Source organism: Leucopleurus acutus, assembly GCF_964270905.1.
Source record: "Leucopleurus acutus genome assembly, chromosome: 8".
Taxonomy (NCBI): Eukaryota; Metazoa; Chordata; class Mammalia; order Artiodactyla; family Delphinidae; genus Leucopleurus; species Leucopleurus acutus.
This window is the reverse complement of record NC_139151.1, coordinates 47,063,663-47,082,959: the sequence shown is the minus strand read 5'-3', so window position 1 is coordinate 47,082,959 and position 19,297 is coordinate 47,063,663. Positions and strand designations below refer to the sequence as shown.

The window sequence follows — 19,297 nt, the reverse complement described above, 5'->3', positions numbered from 1 at the left end:
TAAGGGATCAGTTTGAGTTTCTCATATAAATAAGTGATAAGAACATAATAAACACAACCCTCCCCCTCAAAAATCTTCAACATCTAAACTGTCTTATAAACATTCATTAAGAGAATGTTAGTTCACATCACAGTAACTTAAAAAAAGCAAAATTAACTAGGTTAATTGTCTTCATGCTTAGTAACATAATAGCTGCATACTGCAACGCAGAACGAGTTTATAAAATATTGACCAGCAATGGATATTTCAATTTGTATACCAGTAAGTACCAGTAAGATTTATACAAAGCATGAGCGAGAGGGCATTAAAAGTCCCCACTCTCCCCAAGTTAATAAACACATTAGTAACCGGTAACAGGCAATCAAATAGTGTGAGGAAGCACAGAAGAGGAAAAAAAAGCATTAACCATAGGTATCTAGTGTTTTCCATGTAGTCAAACACTCATGTAAAAGATCCACTCATGTAAAAAAAAAAAAAAGCTACAATGTTAGGCATGGAACACAAGAACGTAATACCCATCTTTAAGCATCTAATAGTTGTGTTAAAATATCTTAAAAAATACAGAATAAGCCAGCACAAAAAATGGGATGGGAACAGAACAGAAGAAGTGTATAGGTGTATAGGGAGGCATAATTTCAACACTACAGTGTAGTCTATTAGATTAAAGCTATTCTGAAGACCATTTCCTAAAGAACAAAAAGTCTGAGCTAACAGTCATGTGGAAGGTATTAGCTACTTTCTCACTAGCAGGCCCTAACACAGCACTAAGAGTAATCTAGATATAATTCAGAACACACAACACATTGTTTGAAATACCTCACTGATGGTAATATGATAAATATATGTGGGAGGGTTGAGGTACTCTCAAGAATATTAGCTTGGTTCAATGGTAAGTAGGCAAGAGACCAGGAGCTACAAGTTACACCTTTGGTAAGTAATGGCTCCCAAAAGAAATACTTCAAGGAATAGGAAAAGATTTTTGATAAGAGCTGGAGAACTGGGATTTGATTAAAAGATTCTATTTTGATGGCATTTGACTTACATTTAAACTATCATTTACTTTACAATGTACAAAGAGACGTCTCTGCCTCAAGGAATTCTTATTGAAAAAAGAGCAAAACAATGAGAGAACAATTAAAAGGTAATTCATTAAGAAAAATTACTTTGGTTACTACTACCATTGGATGGACAAAGTTAATGCAAGGGACTGGCTAAGAATCATTAAAATACTAAATCATGAGAAAATCTTTCCTACTTCAAAGATAAAAAGTTTAATTTTTAAATGATTAAAAATATTCAATCATGAAATTACAGGTGTCTTCATTCTTCAGGTGACAGTCATCTAACATTTTAACTTATGGTCTATTAGCATAAATTAAACCAATTTTGAACACTGCTATAAATTATTACAATGGTTATAAGTAAGTAAAAAGGTATACCAATGAAAAGCAGAGTAAGTTACGAAATGGTAAAGGTAAGTTTTCAACCAAATTCACTTGTTTGACAAATAATGTTCAAAAACTATCATGAATCAGGCACTGTTTTAGGAACCATGAACACAGAAGTAAACAAGCCACATCTAAGCCTGCCTCTGTGAGGGTTACAATCTAATACAGGATCAGATGGATGGATGGATGAACGGACAAATGGATAGACTGATGGACAAACAGATGTCAAGTAGTGGTAAGTTCTATAAAGAAAAATAATGCAGAATAAGGAAAAGAACTTCAGATCTCAGAAGAACTGAAAAGGGACAAGACATGACTAAGACTGAGTAAAGAGTAAACGCACTTTATGACAGACAAAGGACTTCTGGAAAAGACAAACAGCAGCAGAACACTGGATACTTATCGAGAGTTATAAAGGCATGGGAATTGAAGCTGAATATTGTTTATTCATTATTATTCTTACAAAGAGGGAGATTTTGTGAGGTAGTTTTTATGACAGAAGGAAAGCCTTACATTTCAGTTATGTTAGATTCGTCTCCTCAGATTTTTGAATATGGAGATGATACAAATGCTGCCTATAGAAGTTTACTCCAGTATCTACAAAATGGATTAAATTAGAAAGGCAAGAAAAGTTCCAATCTGGGCAAAGGATATAGACTGCAAAAAGGGTGGAGCTAATAATAGCAGAGGAACAATTAGTGGGACTTTATGACAAGACATATGGAAAACAAAGGGGTAAAAGGAATTAAAAGTAACATAAAATTTAAGATTCTGGCTTTCAACTGATTCAAATAACTGCATAAGGAGAAGACCAAAGCCTCTTTGAGCCACTTTACTGCCACCTGATTTTCTTTTCCTAGTTATTAATTTCCTTCCTTCACAGGCTTTTCTCAATCAGTAATATTTAAAATTAAGTACTCGCTTCAAATTTGATTTCTCAACTAGAAACTTATTACCTTAATGTTCTCATTCTCTTCTCTTCTGGTATAATTAGAAAAAGGCAGTTCTATCACTCTTTCATTTAAAGAACTTGGAAATTCTTGCACTTTTTTTGGTGTTTCAGTGAAAGTTACATGGATTTCAAAAGGAAACAGGATATAAAATCTGTGTTAAGAAAACATGCCAGGAGGCCAGCAATTTTTTTAAAGGTAGATTTTACTAAGTTTTTTTTTTTACCATATTAAAAAAAAACCCTCATATAAAGTGTTTCAAGGTTAAAAGTATTATCCAAAATTGTATAGGATGCTCTTGACAACTATAGTAGTTATATCCCAAATACATAAATATAGTTTATAATATAACAGGAAACCCAAGGAATTAGCAGAGTGCTTCGTTGCTGACAAAAGGAAGACAGTACTACTGTAGTGGCCACAGGGGCTGAGTTGCACTAGTAGAGAGGCAGTGTGGCACAAATGAGCACTCGACCAGGAATCAAGGATTCTGGGAGCTAAGTTGCATTTCACCACTTATTTAGTTGAAGAACCTTTCCAAGTCTCAACTTTCTTTATCTATAAAGATAAAGGATGATGACAATAGTGATCCTAGGCCCATCTACCTTAAAGATTATTTTGAGAATAAGATGAGATAATGTATGTGAAAGTGCCTGGAAACTGTCAGGCAGCATCCAAGGTTAAGGTAACAATATACTCTGTTTTCTGTTTCTGTTTCTGAGACAAAAGCTTCAACTGGATCAATACAAATAATTTTGGCCATGTAACACTGTATGCACTGGCAAGTGTAATACTTATATCCATTCAAGTGGAAAAGGAATAAGTCCATTACCAAATGCTCCCATGAATGTTTTCAAATAGCATTAAACACATAAAGTAACCAATCAGTTGGCATCGGAAGCCAAGAAAGGTGTACTTTAACAATCACATGTCATTATTTCTAACTGTTAAATGATATGAGCACAGCCACAGATACAGAAGGACAAGCTGTCCTATCACTTTACAAGGATCTCATTCCATAGTATGCTGCCAGAGAAGTAAATAACAGAGAAACTTCATATCTCCTCTCCTAACCACAATGAGAAGCTTTTTTCAGAAAAAACAGATTCCCCTGATGCTAACAATGAGATGAAAAAGAAAGAGTGAATATTTAGGTGAATTTTCTTGAACTGGAAGAAGGCCTTAGAAACATTTGAAGAGGAAAGTCTTTCCTGTGAAGACATTAGGTCAGCATGGCATTTCAAGCTTTTTTGTCCTTTTGGAGGGGTTGCTTTTAAATATGATCTTTAGCAGCAGGAAGTTATCTAATGAAAAAACAGCATTCACAACTTTTGAAGACTTGTCAAGTTTCACAAATATCTCAAAGGCAACACCTTTATTGTAGCACCATTCAAGCCAAGGCACTGAGTTCTGAGTTCAAGGTTTCTAAGGCCCACAAAGGAGAGCATGTCAGAATCATTATCAGAAAAAAGGTTCCTTAACCTCAGAAAAACCATCCTCTGGACCCACCAACTGTAAGTTATCAAGAATTTTCCATCTTTAATATTTGTAATCTGCTTATCCTTTCTTTCTAAATAATCAATATTCCTACAAACTCTTAGATGAGAAAGATATGCGAAGAAAATAACATCCACAATGAAGGGGAAAAAATGCTAATAACCTGCTTCTCAAGTTGTATAAAAGGATTTTTTGCTATTATATTTCTTCCACATCAAGCACATTAAAACAGTTACGTGTAGCATGTTAATTAGTACCTGTGCTCCTGATACAGGGCCAAAAGGGTTTGGTGGTCTCATGACAGGCTGGCTGTATATTAAGGTTGGTTGTGTCATTACAGGTACACTTCCCATTTGAGGAGGCTAAAAAAACAAAAAATGTCAAGTTAAAGGATGTTAACTCACATTTTCCTTATTATGAGTAAGTAAACAAGAAGGATGACAGGGATGAACAGTACTAGTACTTCTGCAGTAACTAAAAGGGAAAATACCTGTAAATGCAAATAAGACTGACAGCTACAATTTTTTTTTTTTTTTTGCTGTATGCGGGCCTCTCACTGCTGTGGCCTCTCCCGTTGCAGAGCACAGGCTCCGGATGCGCAGGCCCAGCGGCCACGGCCCACGGGCCCAGCCGCTCTGCGGCATGTGGGATCCTCCCGGACCAGGGCGCGAACCCATGTCCCCTGCATCGGCAGGCGGACTCTCAACCACTGCACCACCAGGGAAGCCCCATCTACAAATTTTTAGGAGTATTTTTTTTTATATGGAAAGTCTTTAATGTGCTCATCTTTTAAAGTTTGCAAAAAAGCTCAACTTTTTCTACATGAGTTGCAAAATTCAAACTACGATAAACAGACAAAATAATTTAGACCAAAAAAATTTCCAAATTTGCCAGCTTTAGACATGGGAAACTTGAAACTATAAAATGGCTAAGACATTTCAAAGAAAACTTTGTGTATCAAATCAAGTTCTTATGCCATTATGCAAATAAGCACAAGGTAAAATAGTTGATTGTTTGAAGAAGTTTACTCCCAATTGAAAGAACCCAATGGTTCTTTCATTTTATTTCAGACATTTTTAGGGAAAACCAAGAGGCTTAAATTACACACAAAGAGGTTAGTTCATTCTTAAATAATTGAAAATCTCAACCAACCATCTCTTTAAAAATTACCACTCCATGGTATATAATTAACGTAAGTGACAAAATAAAGTACACACTGACCACCATATTATTTTGGTTAAAATGCTATATTCTAAAACCTTACCTTTCTGCAAGTTCTATTTAACCTTTTAGGATGACTCCTATTTGTAGTGAGATTCATTTTGAGTTTTTTGTGCAGACACCTTTTTAATGTAATGACTACTAATTCAAAAGCTGTGAAACTCCTTCATATGCAGGAAAAGACCTACAGATGTATAATAAAGAAGTAGCAGAAGCAGCCACAGTAGCAATACCAACGGATGCAGTGCTGCCTCCCAACAGCAACAGTTCCGCCAAGTGTGTGGTGGGCTGAAGCCACTACCTTCATTTCTTATTTATGTGAGTCTATGTATTAAGAGAGTTGGGAGAGTAAGGGCAGTCTAGAATGTGGGTTGTGGGCAGCTTAAAGGTTTAAGGACTGTTTCTGTACTATCCCAATCATGTCATAGGAAAATTTCTGTGGCCTTTACTAAACTAAATTTACCCCTACACAATTCAAGAAATATTAATTCCCCCCTTCCTCTAGAGTGGTATTCAGGTTATAAGACCTCACTGGTATTAATGTAAGATCACAGCAACAAAGACTTGGAGTTAACATTAACGTTTAAATGAGTTCATAATGAAGTATAAAATGCCTAACAAACTTATGAGAGGAAAAATAAGCCAAGTAAATACAGTGAACATTAATAAATAGTATCTGTTGTATAATGACTATTCTAGAAATACTTATGAAACCTATGCTATGGTGCAAGGTTCTGTGTTAGGCATTAAGGATATATGTGGCACTAAGTTCTTTTTTCAGTTAAGCTGGGAAATAAATTCATGTTAAATGTGAGTCAACCTATTTTCAAAAAGCTGTGTTGGGAAAAATACTTACGATTCCATATCCTATCATGCCTGTTGGTGTAGTAGCAGGATAGGCCATTACAGGGGGTGCCTGACATGATGAAAGAAAAAATAAACAAGGAAGTATAACTCATGTATGTCAACGGAGTTCAAGGAATTAATAGCTGTAGTTCCACTAAAAAGAATTGCTAAGACAGCTGTGATTAAATATGACATTTGTGTTCGTTAATAATTGTGTCAATTAAAGCTCAATGAAAAAAAGTGTCTTGAAATTAGCGGAAAAGAAGAATTATCAGAAAGAAAAAATACCATTTAAAGTTAGATACAACAGTGATCTAAGATTTCATTGTGCTTTTACAAGCTTTAAAAATATTCAGATTTTTAAAAATACTCAAAGTTCTAAAATTTAAAGTCTATCACTAACATAAAAAATGTTTGCCTAGAAAAGTAGCATTACTGAATGTTTTCCTAGGTACTTCATTTTTTGAGCAAAATAAAATGTAAAGATCCCAAATCCATGAACAATCTGATCTTCCAAAAAATTAGTTTCTAAGGACCTCATTCACTCTTTTCAAATAACTCCAAAGATTTCAAACCACTATGGAGTATGACTATTTCTAAGAAGCACAAGTTCTTACATAGAGCATGTATACTAGTATTCCTTCTAATTTATTTCATAAATTATTTAAACTATCTTCTGCAAAGCACCAATTTGGAAGAGCAATACATTTTTAAGTCTGTTTATGCTTTAAGTCCTAAAAGAGCCATCTACCACTAAGATGTTTAAGGTCCCTTCCTCCTCCCACTTTAACTCAAAATAGACAATCTCAGCACAGAATCATTTTAGACATATCTGCTGTCTTAACAACATTCCCTGTGTGTGTTATCTTATAATAAAAACTGAAGAAGCTGAATACAGGTGAAAGACCAATAACACTGCTAAAACATGAAAAATAACAAATTATATGGCAATTTGAACATACACATGGAGAAGTTAAATGAAGCATAACTAAAGTGAACAGTTAAAAGTTTAGTATTTGGGTGAGCATGTAGGACTTATTGGTCTCTCCCTACTTAAAAACCAAGAGCTGCGAGAGCAGTAGACAAACTGCCAAGTTCAGCAGAAGCCTGTAAGATTTCATGCAATTGTTATTTTCAACATTACCACAATCAACATTTCCCTTCATTCAGAAGTCATCAAGTGCATAGTGGCAGCACAGATACAGACACAGACACCCAGCCATCTGGCAGCAAATGGCAGAATATTAAGCAAGAAAAAAAAATTTGTATTTCCCATGCCACCATCAGAATCAATTCTGCAACAAACCCACAAAATCAGTAGATGCTAGGAAGAATTTTTGGCACATTGAAAATCTGAATGTGAAAACAAGTAATAGCTAGAAGGTTATGAGATTCTGCTACAGCATTGGTTAACAGCATGCCAATTTATTGCAAAAAAGGCTAGTTTTTGGTCACTTACGTATTGTGGAAAATGCATGCCATTCTGTTTTTCCCAGGGAGAACAATTACATAATGCAATAACACTGGATTAGAACAAGTACTTACACAACAGAAAATACATAGAGAGCATTTTAGTTCACATGAACATTCATTAACTACTTAAAATCCCTTGTATTTCCAGTATCTAATGGAAGAACATCTATACTAAAACACTATCAAGGTTGACACGGGAAATTTAGTCTTTGGCATCATCACCTTACTTACATAATAGTTTATCGATTACAAGTGTCATCAAAACATAAAATCTATCGGTAGCATCAACAGTGCATCCCATAAACAGGGTTGCATTGCATAATGTCTACCACAGAAAAAAAGCAAACAGTAATAGAAAGAGTTGGTACTGTAACATCATTATATATTTTAATAAAACATCAATGAATGGTTAAAATTTTTAAAAATTTAAAAACCTTGACAGTGTTTAAGGGTTAATTAAAAAGGTTAGAAATGTAAAGAAATGTCAAAAGCAGCAGTTTATCTAAGTAGTGAATCACATCACCAGCCCTAAATGTTAGTCATTACAAAGAACCTCTATAAAATACATACATACAAATGTTTTAACAAAATCCTTAAGAGATGATATACCTTACCGTATACAACACAGCACCATAGATATTGCTTCTTATCAACAAATTCTAGATGGTTAGATGCCTATTAAATGCTAAAAGTCAATCTTAAGTCAAGTGCTATTCACAAACTTCTAATACTTCATACAGATTAATACTAATTTCATACAAAATAAGAAAATATTCATTGTATTTTTATATCATTTGGATTTATATCATTCCTCATATACTGTCAATGTATAATTCACTCCTGAGGCTATAACATCTACTAACCTAACCTCCTGCCATCCCTAGTCAGAGAGGTGTGTTAGAGTGGGAAAAACACTGATTGCGAGTCAGAAGGGATGGATTTCAATTTAAATCTGCTTTCTAGTTGCTTTGCAATTGAGGGAAAAAAAAAATTGCATAACTTTATCCTTACAGCTGGGACAATAGCTGCTCAAACTCCCCCAAGAGTGCACTATTTACAGACTCCGGATAGTGTGTGTGTGTGTGTGTGTGTGAGTGTGTAAAAATGTAAACTATTTAAACGCAAGGTTTTATTATTGGTGACGGTAGTGACCACCACCAGAGAAAAAGTACTGACTTAAAAAGGTGGCTAAATTTCAATATTATTTTCCATTAATGGAGACTGAAACTAATAAAACTCTTTAACGTCATGTAAAACTTTAACAGCACACTATTTTTAGCTCAGCCCTATTAATTTTAACATACAATTAACCCAAGGAAACAGCAAAACAGCACAGTACTCTGGAAGAGATTTAATAACAAAAAGTAGCTATAACAAGGATAATGTGGGGAGATCAGCTTGGTGCTTTGTAAGGACCTAGAGGGTGGGATGGGAGGATGGGAGGGAGACTCAGGAGGGAGGGGATATAGGTATACATATAGCTGATTCACTTTGTTGTACAGCAGAAACTAACACAACATTGTAAAGCAATTATAACCCAATAAGGATGTAAAAAATAAATAAATAAATAAAATGAAAAAAATTTAAAAAAAGAACGCCCCGAAGGTATATTATAAAAAAGTGGGCAAATGGGGATATATGTATACGTGTGGCTGATTCACTTTGCTGTACGGCAGAAACTAACACAACACTGTAAAGCAACTATACTCCAATATAAAAAATTAAAAAAAAAAAGGATAATGGGGGTCTCTAACAACAACAGAAAGGATACAATGTGTGGCTCGTGTAATCAAATGCTGATTAGCACACACTGTTGCAAGAAAGCATGTTTCAAATTTTTCTACAAAAAAACTGGTTTTCTCCGATGCAGGGAGACTTACTGGATTGGTAAAACAGCAGCTGACCAAGGATAGGGGTATGGCCACAAAACTACTCTGGGACGACCATACCTTATATTAATTAAAATCATTAGAACTTCTTCAGTACTAGATGCTAACTCATTAATTATCATATACAATTAATTTTCATTACTCATGGATTCTGTATTTGCAAATTTGCTATGCACTGAAATTTATTTGTAATCCTAAAATCAATACTTGTGGTGCTTTTGAAGTCATTCACATACGTGCGCAAAGTGGTGAAAAATTTGTCACCGGATGCATTCATTCCCAGCTGAGGTCAAACAGGGGCTGTGCCTTGTTTCAGCTCTGACATGAAGATGACCAGAAGATGGAGAAGTAGGGAACAGTGTAGTGTACTGCAAGAAGCTCTGGGGCCAGTTGGATAGGGCAAGAGTCTCTCAATTCAGACACCTATTAGTGGGGATGCCTCAGGCAAGTCACTTAATACCTCTGGCACTCGTTTTCTCTTTTGTAAAATAAAAAAATATATAATCCACTAGAATGAGTTTTTTTGTTTTGGGATTTAAGATTATAATCTATGTGAGATGTGTATGTGTATAGGCATACTCAATTAAAACTATACTTGCTTGGCTTTTGTTAATACTGTCATATAATTTATATAGTTGATTCTCCTTATTTGCTGCACTTACATTCTTAAAGTCACCAGAACACTGAATTAGTAACACTGCACCATCAGTGCAGCGGTCCCCAACCTTTCTGGCACCAGGGACGGGTTTCAGGGAACACAATTTTTCCTCGGGTGGAGGAGCAGGGAGAGAATGGCTCAGGTGGTAGTGCGAGCGACGGGGAGCGGCAGATGAAACTCTGCTCGCTTGCCAGCCACTCACCTCTCCTGCTGTGTGGCCCGGTTTCCTAACAGGCAGCGGACCCATACTGGTCTGTGGCCCCAGGCATTGGGGACCCCTGCATTAGTGAACACTGAGCCACTGTTAGGGGAATACGTGTATGTGTGTGAATCTAGCAATTGGTTCAGTGTTAAGGTTATTTATTTATTGTAGATAGATAAATAATAGATTTGAAACCAGCAGTAGAGAATAGTGATTAAGAAAATATGCTCTGAGGTAAGGCTGCCTGGGTTCTAAAAACCCACCCAATCTCTGTGATCTGGGCTTACTACTTAATAACCCTGTGTTTTCATTTCCTCATCTGTAAAATTGGGATAATAGTTACTACCGTGTAAGGTAAATTTGAGGATTATATAAAACAAAACCACATATTATTTGTTAGAATCATGCCTGACACAAAGTAACCTTTAAATAAATGTTAGCTACTAAAATGTACCTGGCAAACATAGTCAACCAAGCTTCCTTTAAAAGAAATACAAATTACTTATATTTCTAAAACTTGGTAACAATCTTTCCACTTATGCCTTATCACTATTTAAAAAACATTTTCATGTTACACATTTACCTAAATCATTCATGTTAGTATATAATGAGCTTTTCCAACTCACCATTGTGGCAGCATTCCAAGCAGTTGTTGGTGCAACCTTCGGTTGCCAGTTAGATCCTCCAGTTAGCTTCTTTTCACCTGGCTGACTCCAATTTACATCACTTTAAATAAATATGAGTGAGAATATTAAGTGTGTGTAATTATGAAGTTTCTTTACTACACATTTAGATTGAACAGAGCATTTAAGATGCAGATGACGTCTCTACACATACTTTCTTGAGAGGAAAGCCTAATCAACCTCTAAATGGCACATAGGGAAAGAATACAAATAAAACACTCACTTCTTAGTGGTTCCATTTCCAATGCCAAGATCTAGGACAGGAGAAAAAGAAAGCATTTAAAAACTAGACTAATTTTTATAAAACAACTTATTTTAAAGATTAAAGAATACAAAAAATACTTACTGCCAACAAGGTTGGCTAAGGATGAATCCAAGTCATCAGATACTAACTTGTTAGGTGGGAGTTTGGCAACAGGAAGACTCTGGTTCTGAGAGGCCACTGTTGGTTTGAGAAGTCCACCTAGTTCATCAAAGCCTTAAAGTTACAAACAGACGAAATAGGATTTGTAAGGAACTTTATGGTGCTACAGCTTTCTAAAGGAGGTCTCTGCCTTTTCTCCTTGTTTGTTTACTGGAGAAGTCCTCCAGGTAAATGGGCACTAATAAATGCTCTTAAGTGGAAAAAGGAGAAATCCACAATTTCAAATCCCTTCTCTGTGAAAGAAAAGGGAATGGAATTAATCCTTCCCCTCAGCTGACAAAATTTTCTGAAGACTCACTTATACCTGAAGCAATACAGGTAAAAAATATATCTCTGTAACTTTGAAAAAAAGTTCCTTTTAAGAAATAATATTTTATAGACCTTTTAATACTCTTCAAAGTGGAGAATGTAAGGTATATGTAAAACAGTATATTAGAAGCAAGTGAAAATGAACCACTAGGTTATCTCTTTTCCTGTCTAAAAACAGCTAGCCTAAATTATACAAAAGAAATAGTTAAACTACACTCAAACTGCATAAAACTATCTAGTAAAGTAGAACCCTGTTTAAAAATAAAAAATAAAATAAAATAAATAAAATAAAATCCCTTAAGGTTCTCTACCAAACAGTAAAAGGTGAAACAGATCCAATCAACAAACCACCAAAGGACTGAACGGCACAACCCAGGAATACCAGAGAATATGAAAAAGAAAGTCACCAAAAACAGGGGTTTATAAAATATGAACAATTGGTTTCTATTTCCTTTATCCTTTTTCCCAGCAAGATAAACTCAAGAGGACAAAGTCAAATGCATCAAAAAATGTAATTATAAACCTACTAGCGCACAGAAAAAAATAAATTCCTAGTTCATACACATTCTTTATAAGTTTGCTTCTTACTTTTGTATGTATACTTATGATAACTAATTGTATATTATAAAATTAACAACACCTCAATATATTTCTTTAAATGGCTTGAGTTTAATTACTACACTTACCACCCCATGATTAAGAATATAATTTGGTGCCAACTTTACAGGAACTCAATCTTTACAAAACTTGAAATTACCAAGATGTTAAATGGAAACTTGGCTCTATAGATTTTATAAAGTTCTCTTAAGATGACTAAACAAGCATACTATAAAACAATAAAAAGCCCCTGAACCCACAACTCTGATATTTAGTTATTCTAGCTGCTCATTACACAGACTACCTCAACGAGTCAAGGTACCACAGGTCATATTTTCCTAGTTTTCAAAAAAGCCAATTTCATTTCAGTAAAGGTAAAAATTAGAGTAAAAGGTACAGCATTCTACACACAGTCCCTAGCAATTTAGCAGTCTAATCTGAGTAAAATCTCTTTTCTTCTCTCTTAATAGCTCTGGGAGAAATAAAATCTACCCAGATTCAAAACTGCCACTAAGAAAAGAGTAAAGGCTAACAACAGTCCCTTGAAGCTTTCTTCTAGTGGCTGGGGGAAGAGGGACCACTTCTTTGGCTACCCCAATTTCATCTATTTACACGTTAAAAGGACCATTATCTGTCCTTACACAGACTCTAAACTAGAACATTATAGTAATGTTAATAAAGCAATTTTTTCTTACCCCCAGAATCTACAATAACGTTGGTAGATTTATTTCCAAACACAGATTCAAAGTCAACATTAAGGCCAGCTGAAGGATGTGGCTGTGCAACTGGAGAAGGAGTGAATCCTAAGAAAAACCAAAATGGAAAAAGCTCAATTCTTTAATAACTCTACATCTACAGCTCTTTAATAATGATGACAATAGAATGGAAAAAGCAGTAAATTCCCACAACAAAAAACAAAGCCAACCCTTCAAGCAAAATGCTTCCTAGACTACCACATCTCTTGTGATTACATTTTCCAAAACAAAATCATCCCACTAAGAAAACTAACAAAAGAGCAAGTGAAGTTGAACTACTAGTTTGTTTCATTACAGAAATAACATTTTTTGCTTATTTTTTACCTTAAACTTGTAAGCTGATGTTAAAAAACCACACACATCTAAAATTCTAGGATTTTGCATGAAGCCAAATTTAATTTAAGGGATCATTTGGGAATAAAATAAGTATTCTGTGGTGCTTTAAAAAAATATGAGTCTACTTAGTATCCCCCAAGAGTCTTTCTCCCTCTACCTACTCACCTTCCATATTTCTCTCTCCTTCCTTCCTTTCTCCCTTCCTTCCTTCGATGGTTAATCAAAAGCTATATGGTTTAAGTTAATTTGAGAAGTGACAGGATTCTGAAAATTATAACCCACTAATCCTTATGAGCCCCCCCCTTGTGTCCAGATGTGTTCTGAATATTAAAAAAAAAACAAAAAACAGACTATTTTCAACACCCAACCACCCTCTAGCTTCAACTTAACTACTTCCTAAAGTGGAGCTGACATGTATAATCAAATATACTAATTTACCTAACTGTTCTGAAACACCAGAAAATTTATTCTTTCCTGTCCATGTTACACTGATGGTGGTGGCAATAAGCCAACAGACACCCAGCTCACGTTGCTGAAACCAGACAATGCTGAGTTAAACGTTAAGATTTTCAATTGTGTGAGGTTGTATTTTGTGAGGTGAGGCTCTGAATTTCCAGAGGCTGACAAGAAGAATTAAAATCATCTAAAACCATTAGGGCTGTCACATGACTTGGGGAGCTTTCAATCACTGAGTATATATCCAAGTAGAGAACAGCCTAGCAAGGATCACAAAGAAGGAATTCTTTTGCTTTGTGGAAGGCTGTAATAAATGGCTCCGGAATTCTCTTCCATTTCTAAATTCTATAAAGTCAGAATGTTAAAAATAAAAAAAAAGTCTGGTATCAGAAGATTAACAACTATATCATTAAAGAGAAGTTAAACTTTTGAGCCCTGAACATAGACTCTCTCTCTCTTCCTGTCCCAACTTTCTGCTAAAGGACTTTCAGTCTATAAGAATCTCACTTTGAACTCTTAATGTATACCACCAGGATATAAAGAAGTACAATAATGCTGTACTAAAAGGACTGATCTTAAAGAAAAACAAAAAGTAGGACAAGATTTGGTGAGAAGTTCAAGAAGGTCCTCAAAGCCAGAGAAGCCAGAAAGCAATGACTTATTATTAACAATGACCCACACAAGCTGGTATACATCAATGATACTACTTTAAAAGTAGCATTTTACATCACAGTATGAATATTCTGTAGGGCACAAAATTTTTTAAATGTACAAATTTGATCTTATTCCATAATTATTTGACCCTTTCTTAACTCAAAGACACTGGTCATACAATGAGAATACAAGCACTATCAAAACATAAAATAATTTAGTAAATAAATCTGACCATTCATCAAAAGGCTCCTAGAATTCTATAGATATACTGATTTAACAGCTCTTTGAAGTGTACAAACTGCTTAAGAAATATACCATGGGCTTGACGGTTCTTCTCCTAACTCCTTACAAAAAGAACAGATGTATCTACTCAAGAAAGACAAAAATCTATCATGCTTAATTATATGCCCATGTTGAACCACCACACATAGCATTCTTTAAATCATCCTGGAAATAATATCTGAGCTATGATATCATTAAACTTTAGAAAACACAGGGAACAATAATTTATAAAGTAGGATGGCATACCAATTTCTCTTTTCCCTTGCTATCTTGTCCCAAATTCTTTCTAGAATTTGATTGATATCAGAGATGAGCCTATCCTTTATAATAACACAAAAACAACTTCATTACTTTCTGTAAAGAGAGGAGCCATCTCCTGAGGTCCCTAGGGGCACCAATCTGTGAAATTATATTACTGCCTAAAAGTATAAAAGCTTTGAAAAGATATAAAGTAATCCAGAGCTAGTACCTCAAATTTTAAAAGCTTCTACATAGCAGAAGAATAAACTAAAAGGGAAATTCTTAATAAATTATAATAGCTGATTAGATTGTCAACCGTCAATTTTTAAAAGTTACTTAAAGCAAAGTTACAGAATTAATATCACCATTTCAAAAGAGCAGATTTAGGGACCACCCCCAAAAAAGATGAATAGGCTATCAAAGTTAAGGTTAATTTTATGAAATAATCACTACATTGAACTGCCTAACTTTCATTTCACAAAGCCCAATGAAAACTCTGTCACTGAACAGCTCCAGTTCACAGATTAACATTTAGAAACCACTGTACTACAGGGCAAATCTTGAGAGGACAATAGTAAGGTGACTGAAAGGTACAAGATGAAAACGCTTTTGGGACAGAAAGGCAATCCAAACACCTTTGAGAAAAATTGGCTGGGTTGTTTAATAGATTTTGATGGTAGTTCTGTAATAAATAGGCCTCATTCTTTTTTGAGAAAATTACTGCTACTATTTATTAAACATTATGCAAGGGCTTTATAGATAGGTTATTATTTAAACCACACAATAACACTATGAGACAGTTATTATTATCCTCATTTTACAGATGAGGAAACTAAGAGATTAAACAACTTATCCAAGGTAAAATAATTAGTAAGTGGCAGAATCAAGACTTAAACCCCAATTTCTTTGATTCCAGAATCTATTAAGGGTTTTTGGTTTATCCTGAGTATTTCATCTTATATAAATTAGTAGGTAGGAAAATTAGTTTTTATTATTATAGCTATAATAATTATATCTATCAGGACTCTTCAAGTTTTATGAACTCCTTGAGCTTTGAAATAGCGAATACTGGGCTAAAAAATAAATCGCCCCTGGCAATTTAAAAATCTATCAGCAATACAAAAACAATGAGTTTTCAAGATTATATCTGATGATTAAATAATTTAGGTAAGACGTATACTCCAAGTATGAAATGATCTGCATACACAAGATAACTGCTTTTTTTTTTGGCCTCGCCCTGCGGCATGCGGGATTTTAGTTCCCCAATCAGGGACTGAACCCTTGCCCCTGCAGTGGGAGCGCGGAGTCTTAACCACTGGACCACCTGGGAAGTCCCCACAAGATAAGTTCCCAATGCAAGTAGTTTTAATGATACTTCTGTGTCAGTCATTGTGCTAGATGTTATACAGGCATATATGTACACCTCATTAACAATCCTGCAAGACATTATTATCCCAATTTTCATAGTCTTAGAAAGGTTAAATACTTGCTTAAAGTCACACAGGTAAAGGAGTGTAACTGGAATTCACACCCAAGTTCACCATATTCCAAACATTTTCTTTCTGTTAAATGCCCTCAACAATTCCATTTTTAAACACTTTTAACCATGTCTAATTCTTACTGCCAGTCAAGAACCTCAGTTCTTCAGTTGTGTCAAACCTACTTTTTAATGCCAACTTAACTAAGGTAACAACTCCTATACACAAAAAAATTCAGCTGGATTTTGAGGTCTTATTGCTACTGCGCTGGCCTAGACAGAATATATTTGGAAAGATACAGATCAAATTGGTTACACCTCCCTGGAAACTACTTCCCATTTCTATGGCCTTTGCATAGCGCTGGAAAAGCATGCTTCTTTCCAGTATAATCTCCCTTCACCTGTGCCACAACTGTTCAAATCAAAATTATCTGCCATTCTATCACTAAGATCTATATACAGAGCTTTAAATTCCATAAGCTTGTAATATTAAAATATTATAAACTCTTCTGAAAATTTGAAAGTTTTGAGAATGAATAAAATCAGGAAGATGACAGGCATCCATTCATAAAACAATCGTGTTTAATCAAGGAAAACAAAATTAAGCAAAAAACTACCTGTTCTTCAAAACCAAGTATTTTTTTTCTTACCAACTCATTTTAAGGAAAACAACAAAAAGAAACCCCTCTTGCATAAATAAACTGATAAATTTTAGAGATTATTGTCACCTACCTCCAAATAAACCAGCTACAGTAGAAGGCTCATGGCACATAAGGGTAGTATTACGATAAGCTTGAGTACCACAAAAAGAATCTGACAAGGCATATAAGGGGGGAAAAGAAAGGACAGGAAAAAAGAAAAAAGAGAAAGAGAAAAGTGAGAAAGTGAGGAGGAACAGTTAAGAGTGGAATGGAGTAATTAAAAACAAACAGAAACAAATAAAAACAAACAAAACAAAAGAAAAAACAGAGGAGTCCAAGCCATTGGTGTTCTTCAAATTACAACTTACTAAAAAAAAAGCACTTAAGCCTCCATTGTAAGTACTATATTTAAAAAATATATATAAATAATATTCACAACAAATTTTTAAAAATAACCAATACTGCATTTCTTTAGATAAAGAAATATGAACCAGTTGGCTTTTTAGTCAATACCAACATGTCTTCTAATGTCTTCTTTTGCAGATGAGGAAGCAGGCCTAGACAAGGTCACAAACATGGTAAGGCTGAGACCACAACCCACTCCCCTTGACTTACAAATTTCAGTATTCTTACAGCTTTAATGAGGACAAGCTACAAAGTACACTGAGAATCATATCATCAAATCAAGGTCCTCCCCTGGAAGGGTTGGAAGGTATCTACATACCTAACTCTGATTGTTCTTGGTTGTTCTTAATCCTATAGAGCAGGGGTTGGCAAACTACAGCCTGGGGCCTATTTTTATATGCCCATGTGAGCTAAAAATGGTTTTTACCTTTTGAAAGGGTTGTTTAAAAAAAAAAAAAAGAAAGAAAAAAGAAAAGATGACAACTCAAAGATTTTATGCATCCTATAAAAACCTAAAGCATTTACTATCTGGTTCCTTACACCAGAAGTTTCCTGACCACTGTTCTACAGCACTATCCAACAGAGCTTTCTAATAACAGAAATGTTTTATAAATCCACACAATATGCAGATATGTGCATATGGTACATTATGGTAGCCACTAGGCACATGTGCCACTGAAGAACGGAAATGTGGCTAGTACAAGTGAGGAAGTAAAATTTTAATTTTATTTAACATTTAATTTTAATTAACCTTTAAATGATGACATGTGGCTAGTGGTTAATTAGACTATACAGTGCCAGGAATGGCACACCTTGGGTGGTCCTCTCATGCTCTTACTACTCTGAGTAAGAAGTATTGGAATTTTTATTACACAACTCTACTTCTCAGGAACTTTCAACTTGCATTGAAAGACTTATTAAAAAGCCTCTTCTAGGACAGGCATCAACAAACTACAGCCGCTTATCTTTGTAAATAAAGTTTTACTGGAACACAGCCAAGCTCATGTGTTTATGTCTTGTCTACAGCTGCTTTCACGCTATAATGTCAAAGTTGAGCAGCTGTGAAAGAAATCGTGTGGCTCACAAGCCAAAAATATTTACAATCTGACCTTTTAAGAAAAAGTTTGCTGACCCCTATTCTAGACTAATGCCTAATGGTCTGACATCAGTGGTTTTTAATTTCCCCTTCTGCACTCATTTTCATTAAAAAAGTATTTAACAAGTTTTTTTTCTCTAATGACAAAACTTGGCAGATGTGATTTTTTTTTTTAAAGTATACTTCATACTTTCATTTGTATTATTCTCCATCAGAAAGAGGAAGATAAGGGTTTAAATGAAAGTCTGCACTTCCATAAGGGAAAGAGCGCTACAGAGCAAAGCTGCTGTCTCCTGATTTAGGCTTTGCTCCCACTAGCTGGGTTATCTTGATTAACTTTTCTAGGACTCAGGTGATGCATCCATAAAATGGTAATAATGTTCTCTTACTACTGTGAGAGTTGAGCTGGACCAAACATTCTCTGCAGGTTTTTGCAAACTCTAAATCACCAATTTTATGATTTTAATTTTCAAATGGACCGACTGACCTTGGAGTATATAGCCATCAACTTTACTAATCTGCTTTGCTTTCTGGTCTTCCTTTTGCCCCAAATCATAGGCCTTAAACTTAAAAAACATTAGGAATATGACATTTCTAGGATACTCCTCTTATTACAGGCTTTTTTCCTTGAAAAGTCAAAATAATAATTAACTCTCTCACATGACTTTTATATATTTTTACTCTGTTTTTGTTTATATGTGAAATACCTACACCCTTCAGCACTTAAGGTTACTGTCCTCCATTCTGTCCCCCTTCAG

At 34.8% G+C, this 19,297-nt stretch overlaps 1 protein-coding gene across 12 annotated transcripts in view; it reads right to left on the bottom strand.

Moving 5' to 3' along the window:
• Positions 1–19,297, bottom strand: part of PICALM (phosphatidylinositol binding clathrin assembly protein) — a 108,387-nt gene that overhangs the window by 11,742 nt on the left and 77,348 nt on the right. For 3 of the 12 annotated variants that reach the window (XM_082845333.1, XM_082845322.1, XM_082845329.1), the window contains 7 exons: positions 12,893–13,000; positions 11,214–11,345; positions 11,091–11,121; positions 10,811–10,910; positions 7,422–7,445; positions 5,973–6,032; positions 4,153–4,257 (listed from right to left, as the gene is read on the bottom strand). In XM_082845333.1, coding sequence (XP_082701459.1) covers positions 4,153–4,257; positions 5,973–6,032; positions 7,422–7,445; positions 10,811–10,910; positions 11,091–11,121; positions 11,214–11,345; positions 12,893–13,000 — 560 coding nt within the window. Of the gene's footprint in view, positions 1–4,152; positions 4,258–5,972; positions 6,033–7,421; positions 7,446–10,810; positions 10,911–11,090; positions 11,122–11,213; positions 11,346–12,892; positions 13,001–17,129; positions 17,211–19,297 lie in introns of all 12 variants that reach the window. The other 9 variants (XM_082845324.1, XM_082845326.1, XM_082845330.1 and 6 more) reach the window with 4 other exon arrangements.